Genomic DNA, 11,081 nt, shown 5'->3' with positions numbered 1-11,081 from the left:
ATTAAACTGGTTTCCATCATCAAACAGGTTCAATGTTGTTAAAGATCCACCAGATGGCGCCATTTTCCCATTGCTTTCAATGAGAGGCTGGTTGGTACCAAGGGTCAGTGACTCAACACGCTGCTGCTGACCTGATGAAACTATGATTTCAAGTAAAATGATCTTAGTGATGTCAGAGTGTGTTGCCATGTGAACTGGCATACATTTATGTGTGTGTGTGTTTGTGTGTGTTTTCTACCATGACCTGCTAGACCCCTACCTGCAGGATGAAATCATTCATTATAAAATATTCAATACTCATCTTCTAGTTCCCTCACCACATTTCTACATCTGACCATCTTCCAGTGGTTTGATCCATTTGAACCTGTTTTCCCTGAGGACCAAACGCCCCCAGTGGACATCAGTGAAATTGCGTGTTGAACATTGAAACTCCCTCCCTAGTGACTGGTGCCTGTGTGGTCCCTGTGCGTCCAAATACACCGACATTCCTGAGCTGTAGCCAGGACACCTGTTCATCACCTCTCTGTCTCTCTCTCTCCCCACGTGGGTGAATCTCAAGCAGGTTTACCGCTGGCTTCAGTGTCTCTGTAAGAGTTCAACATCAGCTGTTGTCAGAGGTGTTCACCTGAACAATGACCTGGACTGAACTCCCAACACACAGGCACTGGAACAGAGAGGCCAGAGCAAGAATCCTCTGCTGGGGACACTGAGGTCTTCTGGAGTGCAGCGGCGCTTCTTCAGACCTTCTACTTCCTCGTGCTGCCATCAGCCTTTTTCTATGCAGCAGCATTTCAGCTGCAGACAGGAGGAAAGTTAACATACTGATGAAGAGGGCCAGTTCTGTGCTGGGGCCCTCTGGGGCCAGGAGAGGTGATGGGAGACTACACACGCACGCACGCACGCACGCACGCACGCACACACACACACACACACACACACACACAAACTTTGTCTTACAGAAGCTTCATAATCCAGCCTGGAACTTCAGTGTCTTCTACGAGTCCACGTCCATGTTCCAGAGCAATAATTGTAGTTTCTTTTCTCAGATTTAATCTTTTTATTTTTTTGCTGAAATGGCTTGTTGACCACTCTGTTCACTACACAGCGGCGTATTTTATAACTTGATGCTGTCAACCAATCAGAGCTGTTGCAGGAAGTTCCTAGCTTGAGCAAAGTAGTTTGCTTACAAGTTTGTAAGTTTCACAAGCAGAAATACTTTATCAACCCATAAATCTTATCACCACATGTATAAATACATAAACGTTAATAAAAGACGTTTTAACATAAATTTACTGATATAATGATGAAAGTTTCATGGTCTAAGGTGGTATTTTACTAAATAACAGGATTTTTCACATTATGTCAAGATATAAACTTGTCTCATTCCTCCATGGGATTTTCATTGACAAAATATTTATATAAAACCTTGGTGCAAAATATTGGAATGCCACATCCTAAGTGTTATAAATGTGTAGTGACTGTCCTCTACTGGACGAAAGTCACCAAAAGGGATGTTTTCTGCTTCAAATTGTGGACTGAATTGAACCCAGACTGGGGTTTGATTTAAGGGAAAATATTTTCATATTTTTTACCATCATCACTGTGCTGAGCTAAGTAGCATCAAGTTGGTCTCTGAGGATCTCAGCTCCCTGACACGCTCAGGAGAGAAGGGTCTCCGTCTTCTTGTCTGGCTCCGGGGAGGACAGCAGATCAACGGATTTCCTCAAAATGTCAGCGTGTTCCTTTAATATGAAACTGACGTGTCAAACTGACAACTGCAGTTTGTTCTGTTGATGGTGGATGTGAATGCAAGTCTGTCTGTTGAAGAGCTTTGAGACTGCAGAGGTGTTGTGCTCACAATCATCTGATTTGTATCACATCACTGGAAAACTGTACAAAAAAGCAAATGTCAAAACATCTCTGAAAATGCAAAAAGAAAAATATATCACAAAGAGTTTATCAGGGGCATCTGAGAAAGCTTGAAGCAGCCTGGGGAGCTGAGCCTGGGTGAATCAGCCTCCACCAGAGTGGCTTAGATCTTCCTGGTGAAACAACACTCCTTTTATGGGCAGGGAAGTCCAGCCAGTAAGCACTCAAGTCCATCGTCCCTCAAGCGATGACCTCGACACCCTGAGTCCCGTTCAAGCATCTCCCAGTGGGAAAACTCTGGAGGGAAAAATCACAAAGTCGTTGTTGAGGAGGTTTAGAGTCTACACACGAGCAAACGCTCACCACAGCGTGACAGTTGAAAGACACAGGAGGTCTGACGGAGGCGTCAGGTCAGAAAACACCTGTGTGACCTTCTGGAGTTCAGCAACCAACCAGGATCTTGTTCTTCAAATGGGACAACTTGTTGGATTTGGACGTAAAATTGGAGGTTGTGTTCAAAATGAGAGAAAGTTGTTGTAACTGACCAAAAATCATGCCACAAGAATCCAAAGTTACCTCTTATTATTTTAAGTGCTGTCTAACCCTGAGCCAGGCTTAACGGAGCCTAGACGTGATGATTCACCATGGCAACCGCTACCAAAAACCTCTGCGTATTTGATCCCTCCAGAATTAGAAATCCTCAAGAGTACATAGAACGAGTGTGAACATAATTTTAAGGGGAAAAGTGAAAAGGCTGCAGCGGTAAAGGATCGCGAGACAACTGGTGCGGTTGAAAATGGCTGTTAAATCTGTAACTGGGAATGTTTCGATTCATTTACTGCTGCATCACACCTCTAAACTACAGGGGAAAACCAATGGAATGGAACTGGAGCGAAAATTCATTTTCCTTTCGGGTGCAATCCTGCAGGGGGAAGCAGCTTAGAATGAAATAGAAGGATCGTATTTGATATCTTACAGTAAATATCATTCAGTGGCTATTTCAGATAAGATGATGTCATAAATATATACTATAAAAGACCAATTAATAGCCCGGTGTCAAACTGCCGCCGGGTCTCATATAATGGCCGAGGGTCCGACCTCATTTTGTAAAATAGACGCCTGTCTCAAATAAACGCCAGGTTCGTTTAAACGCCTGAGGGCCATTTTTTTTAGATTAGTTTGATCTTAACTTGGTTTCATGGAAGATTTTGTAATTAATTTTAACTTATCAGTAATTTATGTCGCATGACGTTAGTGCACCGCTAACAGCAAATCTTCAAGCTCCCGGTTCCATGCAAAAAAAGAAATAAAAACGATCTCCAAGGTGATAACACGTCGGCCGTCGACGTGTTGGGAATGTGTAGATCTGCTATTTTGGCTGCATGAGACTGTCGTGGGGCTGCACGGTGGTGCAGTGGTCAGCACTGTGGCCTCACAGCAAGAAGGTTCTGGGTTCGAGTCCCGGCTCGGGTACGGGATCTTTCTGTGTGGAGTCTGCATGTTCTCCCTGTTCCTGCGTGGGTTCTCTCTGGTACTCCAGCTTCCTCCCACAGTCCAAAGACATCAAGAGGGGACGAGGCTGACTGATACTCTAAATTGACCGTAGGTGTGACTGTGAGTGTGAATGGTTGTCTGTCTCTCTGTGTTGGTCCTGTGATGGACTGGCGACCTGTCCAGGGTGAACCCCACCTCTCACCCGTTGACGCTGGGATAGGCTCCAGCCCCCCCGCGACCCTTAATGTGTCGGAATAAGCGGAAGATGACGATGGATGGATGGATGGAGACTGTCGTGGAAGTCGAAGTATACGGGCCTCAGGTTGTCACACCCTTTTTCTTACTAATAAAGTGTTCTTGTGTAAAGTGTTCTCTGGACAATCTTGATATTTGCACTACTGTTCTTTAAAGTACTACAGTATATTGTTCTACCTTGTAGACCTATTGCTAAAAAAAAATAAATCATGGCCCGGTGCTGGCCAGTGCCAAAATAAATAAAAGCCTGTTACCAATAGAAGCCTGGTCTCTTTTAAACGCCCGGGGTCCACATCGATTTTGCAACATAAACGCCAACTAATTGGTCATTTACGGTAGTAGGTTGAAGAAAAACGGCACAAATCATCACACAAAATGTTCACATGGATCCAACTGGGACTCTCTCCCCCCTGTAACTCCCTGTGGACCGTGTGGAGATGAGCAGCTACTTCTCTCAGATCGTACACAAACCTACGTGCCTAAAAAAAACACAAAAATGTGTGCTGATACAGTTCACCTAACAGACATGAGAGACGTTCTCAGATTTTTATTCAGGTGGAAGGTAAAACTCTGCTAAAATCCTGTGACTCAGACTGAATGAGGAAATGAAACAGCCTTTCTGGCTCTAGGAAGGAGGAGACGGATGAACTCCAGGCTCCCGACCAGGTTAGCTTTTACAGACTCAGTTATCATAGTAACGGACTCAAAGCTCACGTTTGCTGTCTTTCTGAAAGGGGCTAAGTTACTCCTCTGTTTCAGGTTTGCATTCACTTCCTTTCTGAAACAGAAAATCCAGAACTGCCCTCATTTCAGGGTGAACAGACTCAGGGTTTTTACTAAACCTGCTTCCTGAAACGGCCCCTGGTTCTATGTTCATACCTGAGAGTGCTCAGCCTCCACTGAGGATCCTTCAGCCCAGCAGACAGCAGTTTCTCTCCTGAACCTCCTGGATGATTGTAGCTCAGGTCCAGCTCTCTCAGATGGGAAGGGTTGGAGCTCAGAGCGAAGGCCAGAGAGGTGAAGCCTTCCCCTCTGACCTCACATCCTCTCAGCCTGCAGTTAAGAAAATACAGTTAACGTTACAAAATCTGATTGGTCGTGTTCATTTTGTCTCACGCCAGAAAAATGGAACAACTCATCCCTTCCTATCTTTGTTTCGACTTTTCTCCTGTAAACCGGTCTGGTGAATGAGATTCCTCCAATTTCATGGCCACGACCGTGTGTGTCATCACCTCATGTTACTAGACACTGATGTGAAACTAAATTTGCCAGAAGATGGCCTGATCAGATCAGAGCTGGACTCTGACCTGAGTGTTTCCAGGTGACAGTGTGGATCCTCCAGTCCAGCAGACAGCAGCTTCACTCCTGAATCCTGCAGCAGGTTACTACTCAGGTCCAGTAGTTTCAGTCTGGAGGACTGAGAGCTGAGAACTGAAGACAGAACTGAACAACTTCTCTCTGAGAGGTGACAGTTCACCAACCTGAAGGAAACATTTGAAAACAAGTCTGTCAATACCCAATTACTCAGTAATGGAATCTGTTCATGGTTAATGGTTGGTTTGAATTGTTTGTTATTTGGCAATGAAGTGATACCTCACTCAAAAAGTGTATTTTACCTCACAAATTGGTGTCTTTGGCTCAAAAAAAATGTTTTTTTCCTCCTGTAGGTAGGACTTCCTAGTCCAGACAGAGTCAGCCACGTACATTTAGCTTGAAGCTCATGGAGATTAAAAGCTAACAATGGCAAAATTCACTTAAACGCCTGTTCACAAATTCTCAAGCGCATCGTCCAGGATAATCCACATCATCTGGATCCAGACACGTATTTGTGAGTGGAGGCCTGATCAGACAAGAGCTGGACTCTGACCTGAGTGTTTCCAGGTGACAGTGTGGATCCTCCAGTCCAGCAGACAGCAGCTTCACTCCTGAATCCTGCAGCAGGTTCCAACTCAGGTCCAGTTCTCTCAGACTGGAGGACTGAGAGCTGAGAACTGAAGACAGAACTGAACAACTTCTCTCTGAGAGGTGACAGCGCTCCAGCCTGAAGAAGAAATGGAACATTTGAAAACAAGTCTGTCAATACTCAACTAGTCAGTGAAGAAATCTTTTCTAACGTTAGGGTTAAAAAGCTTTTATATGTGATTTCTGATTTTTTTTTTTGGGGGGGGGGTGTTATGACTGGGTATAATGAAAAGATGAGATGATAAAGAACCAAAACAAAATGCATTTGTCTTGTATGAGGTGAAACTTGTAAAAGATATCCAGTCTTCATCCACTTACAGAGTTTTAGTTGAAGCTTTGACCACTGGCAGCAGCCTCAGAAGAGCCTCCTCTGAGGGTGAATATTTCCTCAGGTCAAACTCGTCCAGATCTTCCTCTGAGGACAGGAAGATGAGGGCCAGAGCCGACCACTGAGCAGGAGACAGTTGAACTCTGGAGAGACGTCCATGTCTCAGGTGATGTTGGATCTCCTCCACCAGAGATCCATCATTCAGTTCATTCAGACAGTGGAAGAGGTTGATGCTTCTCTCTGGAGACAGATCCTCACTGAGCTTCTCCCTGATGAACTCAACTACTTCCTGGTTGGTGTCTGAGCTACTTCCTGTCTGTGACAACAAACCTTGTAGGAGAGTCTGATTGGTCTGCAGTGAAAGACCCAGGAGGAAGCGGAGGAACAAGTCCAGTTGTCCAGTTGGACTCTTCAAGGCCTCGTCCACAGCTCTCTGGTGGAGGTGTACCAGTTGAGGTTTATCTCTGAGGACTTTAGACAGCTGGCAGGTTTGTTTCTCTGCCATCAGGTTGACACCAGAGGTGATGAAGGTCAGATGGACATGAAGAGCAGCCAGAAACTCCTGAACACTCAGATGGACGAAGAAGAACACCTGGTCCTGGTACAGTCCCCTTTCCTCTTTAAAGATCTGAGTGAACACTCCCGAGTACACCGAGGCTGCTCTGATGTCGATGCCACACTCTGCCAGGTCGGATTCATAGAAGATCAGGTTGCCTTTCTGCAGCTGATCAAAGGCCAGTTCTCCCAGAGACTCAATCATCCTCCAGATCTCGGGAGTCAAGAGCGGATCTGTCTCAGCTCCACCATCATACTTGGTGTTCTTCAGTTTGGCCTGAACCACCAGGAAGCAGATGTACATCTTAGTCAGGGTCTTGGGCAGCCCTCCTCTCTTTCTGGAGGTCAACAAGTCCTCCAGAACGGCAGCGGTGATCCAGCAGAAAACCGGGATGTGACACATGATGTGGAGGCTTGGGGACATCTCGATGTGGGACATGATTGTCCTGACCTGCTCCTCATCTCCGAATCTCTTCCTGAAGTACTCCTCTATTTGGAGGTCGGTGAACCCTCTGACCTCTGTCACCATGCCAACATCCTCAGGAGGGATCTGATTGGCTCCTGCAGGTCGTGTGGTTATCCAGAGGTGAGCGGAGGGAAGCAGTTTCCCTCTGATGAGGTTTGTCAGCAGGGCATCCACTGAAGTGGACTCAGTAGCATCAGTCAGGGTCTCCTTGTTGTGGAAGTCCAGAGGGACTTGACACTCATCCAGACCGTCAAAGATGAACAAAACCTGGAACTCTTCAAACCTGCTGATTCCTGCTTCTTTGGTTTCAGAGAAGAAGTGATGAACAAGTTCCACCAAGCTGAACTTTTTCTGCTTCAGCACATTCAGCTCTCTGAAGGTGAATGGGAATATGAAGTCTATGTCCTGGTTGGCTTTGTCTTCAGCCCAATCCAGTGTGAACTTCTGGGTTAAGACTGTCTTCCCGATGCCAGCCACTCCCTTTGTCAGCACAGTTCTGACTGCTGTCTCTCTTCCAGCTGAGGCTTTAAAGAGGTCTTCTTGTCTGATGCTTGTTTCTGGTGCAGCTTCATTTCCCTCTGCAGTCCCTCCCTGTGTGAGGTAGAGCTCTGTGTTGATCTGATTCAGAAGGGCTGGGTTTCCTGCTTGAGCGACCCCCTTAAACACACACTCAAACTTCTTCTGCAGGTTGGACTTCAGTTGACGTCGGCAGACTGAAGCAATTATTCCTGAATACACAAAGAACAAATGGAGTCATGGGCCAGTCTTTGATTCATCCTGCTCACGATGTATCTGGGTGCTCAACTGTTGTTCTTCAGACCTGATGAACTGCTAGTGGCTGGTATAAATGTCTATGATGGACTGAGCATGCTCAGTATGGAATGCCTACACATAAAGAACATCTACATACTGTGACATGCAGCGATTTACCTGCCGGCAGTGAGCTTGGTGAACAGTGTTACAACTCGTTTGGCGAAGGCCTGAATGTTAGGAATGTTCATTTCATTAAAAATATGATTCACTCGAGCTTTCAAGTTGTTAAAATCATATTACTGCTCTGCAGACAGTCAGCCATGGAGTCCAGATGTGCTGGATGTTGCTGGATGGACTCACCACCGAGATCATCTGAGTTCTGCAGATTAACTCTGTGAAGAAAAGATGAAGTCAAAGAATAAATCCATCCATCCATTTTCTACCTCTTATCCTGTCAAGGGTCGGGGGGTGGAGCCTATCCCAGCAGCCTTTGGGTGAGAGGCAAGGTTCACCTTGGACGGCTCACCAGTCCATCGCAGGGCCAAAATATATAGAAAGACAACCATTCACACTCACAGTCACACCCACGGTCAATTTAGAGTATCAATCAGCCTCGTCCCCTCTTGATGTCTTTGGACTGTGGGAGGAAGCTGGAGTACCAGAGAGAACCCACGCAGGAACAGGGAGACTCTACACAACTCTATGCCAGGACTCGAACCCGGAACCTTCTTGCTGTGAGGCGACAGTGCTAACCACTGCACCACCGTACCACCCCAAAGAATAAATGGTAAAAATGATATGAGACAGAGACCTGGACCCTGTGCTTCTTGGGGATGGTGGGTCTGTGGCTGGTCCCAGACCTGCTCAGAGCCCTGTAGCAGGCTGAAGATGCAATCCTCTTGTCCAGTCCTGAGACGTCCCCTTACTGTCTGAAGGCTGACAAGGTGAGACCGCGTGTCCTGGAGCTCCCAGCAACAATGGTCTGGACCAATGGTTCAGACCAATGGTTTGCCGAGCACCTCCTTCGATATCCCAACCGGGTTAACACACCCCCAATGCCCTACAACTTCAGGAAAAATTAAACAACAATTCTGCTTTTGGGGGTGTTGGGTACACTGGAGTCAAATGCAGAGAGCCTCAAGAGAGTGGAACAAAGGGTATTTATTTCAAAAGCAATGTAAAACACAAAACGGGTGTCCAAAGCCCAAAGGAAGGAAAACACAAAGTAAAGCAGGAACTAAACACAGACCAAGACTACAGGAAGCACACAGGAGGACAGAAGACTAACCACAAAATGAAAACAGGAAATCAAGACACAGAGCTTGACAACCTCAAACAGTGCGTAGAAGATAACTTCCTCTACACTTCATCTTCAGATGAGGTGCATTTTGAAAACCCTGCATTTATTATTTAATATGTCAGTGTCTGATTTTAAATATTACAAAGGAAATGCTTATTTTACACGTCTTTGTGTGGGGAAAATCCCACTTAAGAAACACTCCAAACTACCATCACATTTGTTATCCCTCACACCCCCTAGTGGCAGCTTGCACAACCAACCACACTTTGGGAATACCTGGTCTGGAATATTCAGAACGAACAAACCCTCCTCCTACAGACCCAGCTGGACCCAGTACCTGGTGCTGAATCTCAAAGGGGTCTAGCAGAGAACATGCTGGGTTTTATACTACCAAGCAGGATCTGCATGTCCCAAGTATCTTCAAGTTGAGGACTGACAAAGACAAACAACCACAATCAGGGATCAGCGGAGCCCCGGTGGCGATCATCAACTCAGTAAATCAACCCAGCATGTCTTCACCTGTTTGTGAGTGAAAGGACATGAAAGGGGCGGAGCCAGCACAAGATGACCGTTCAGTACCACGGAGAGGAGGAGAGCTGCATGTTTCACTCAAGAGGAACAAACTATCATATAAAGAAATATAAAAACGTGCAATCCTTCACAAACATGAGGAACATAAATCAGGAAGGAGAGCCGCAACAACACCAGTGGATGTGTGAACTAACATTTTATGTTATGTCACCTCACTAACCCTCTAATCCTTCTTCCTGGTTCAGGCTCCTGCTCTTGAGTGAGAGAGATCCTTCCAGAACAGACAGTTTACATTCTTACCTCTGATCAGACGACTGGTGACCATCTTTGAAATCAATCATCTGATCCTGCGAGTCGTTGGTTTTGAAGGACCCACAGCTGGGTTCAGGGTGGTCTGGTCTCGGAGCGTCAGGTCTGGTGTGAGAGGAAGGGGCTCCCTCCTCTCTGTCCTCACACGGATTCATAGATTTCTATCACCGTTTGATGGCAAAAAGAATCTACATGAAGTCAGAATGAAAGAGAAAGGAATCAGCAGCTTTGAACTTTGGAGTCCAACGTTAAGCCTCTAAATGCTGCTCAGAGCACCGTGGAACTCTGATGGTACAGATCAGAGTCCATGTTCCTGTCGAACACTCCTACAAAGAGCAGCAGACAGAGATGAGACTCACCGATGGTGGATGACTTAGTCACACTTTTCTGAGTACTGCAATGCACTTTACAATACTGCATTGTTCACACACACACACACACACACACACACTTGTCCATCCTTCAACACACCATGCAAGGTGCCAACCTACTCATTCAAATCCTCGATTTGGGATTCAGTATCTTGCTCAAAGACTCCACGTCAGGACGTTTAGCATGTTGAAATGGTTCGTCGTCGAAGACTTATTCTGAATGGAGGTTGTTGGAGGTGACGGCCTGGTGACGTTCAGGACGTCAGCACAACTTGAACTCTCTTTAAACCACGACGGAACGTCTGTGGACGGTTAAACGCCTCAATGTTCATTTGTGTTTCTAGTCGCTCTTTACTAACAACATTAAAAACAGCCACTTACCGAGGATTCTCACGGAGAAAAGAACTTCGTCACAACGGAGGAGAGAAAGTGAAACTTTTCTGAGTGAAGATGACGGACGCAAATACCAGTACAGACCCTCAGTGACGCCATCTAGGGACGCCAATGACATCAACTTTATCAGGAACGTGGTTTTATTAAAACGCAGTACAACCTCACTGTCACTTACACCTCCACCAGTGCATCAGTGATGTTTTATCATTTCATATCTTGAATGGATGTACAGTGTTGAAGTCTTCTGTAAATCAAGTCTTCCTCTGCAGAGAAAACGCCCCCCCCCCCCTTCTCCCCTCTCATTGGAGGGAACAGGACTGGTTTTGTGGATAACGACCTTGGTTCTGGAGCTGCCCTCACCTGCCTAGAGGGGACGGCCTTCATCCTCCTGGAGCAGGTGCTGCAGTAGGAACAGGTGTTTTAAGCAGGTTTGACATGAGCCATGTTTCACTCAGAAGGTCCTAGGTGAGGAGAGAAGCTGCTAGGTTCAGGTGT

At 46.1% G+C, this 11,081-nt stretch overlaps 1 protein-coding gene across 4 annotated transcripts; it reads right to left on the bottom strand.

Annotated features, from left to right (window-relative positions):
• Positions 1-1,073: 1,073 nt before the first annotated feature.
• Positions 1,074-10,863, bottom strand: LOC147245402 (protein NLRC3-like). Of its 4 annotated transcripts, none has more exons than XM_086183963.1 (9): positions 10,575-10,863; positions 10,314-10,495; positions 9,814-10,010; positions 8,043-8,074; positions 5,899-7,657; positions 5,486-5,659; positions 4,926-5,099; positions 4,498-4,671; positions 1,074-2,166 (listed from the first exon to the last, which is right to left on the bottom strand). In XM_086183963.1, the coding sequence occupies exons 3-9, from the start codon at positions 9,975-9,977 to the stop codon at positions 2,142-2,144; spliced, it is 2,502 nt and encodes an 833-aa protein (XP_086040089.1). In that variant the 5' UTR covers positions 9,978-10,010; positions 10,314-10,495; positions 10,575-10,863; the 3' UTR covers positions 1,074-2,141. The 4 variants fall into 4 exon arrangements, with proteins under 4 accessions (XP_086040089.1, XP_086040087.1, XP_086040088.1 ...); XM_086183961.1 differs by having other exon boundaries at positions 7,983-8,074; positions 10,575-10,862; XM_086183962.1 differs by lacking the exon at positions 10,314-10,495 and having other exon boundaries at positions 7,983-8,074; positions 10,575-10,862.
• Between the last annotated feature and the right edge of the window lie 218 nt (positions 10,864-11,081).

This window comes from Aulostomus chinensis, chromosome 18 (genome assembly GCF_037954235.1).
Source record: "Aulostomus chinensis isolate RoL2024-O1b breed Wild chromosome 18, RoL_Achi_v1.0, whole genome shotgun sequence".
In the NCBI taxonomy this organism is placed as follows: domain Eukaryota; kingdom Metazoa; phylum Chordata; class Actinopteri; order Syngnathiformes; family Aulostomidae; genus Aulostomus; species Aulostomus chinensis.
This window is presented reverse-complemented; position numbering and strand designations above follow the sequence as displayed.

Excerpts from the sequence above, each read along its gene's own strand:
- LOC147245402 (XM_086183961.1), bottom strand. The coding sequence starts at position 9,977 with ATGAATCCGTGTGAGGACAGAGAGGAGGGAGCCCCTTCCTCTCACACC. Across the intron at positions 4,672-4,925 it reads TGTCACCTGGAAACACTCAG|GCTGAGAGGATGTGAGGTCA; the intron begins GTCAGAGTCCAG and ends TCTTAACTGCAG. Across the intron at positions 2,167-4,497 it reads TGGAGGCTGAGCACTCTCAG|AGTTTTCCCACTGGGAGATG; the intron begins GTATGAACATAG and ends TTTTCCCTCCAG.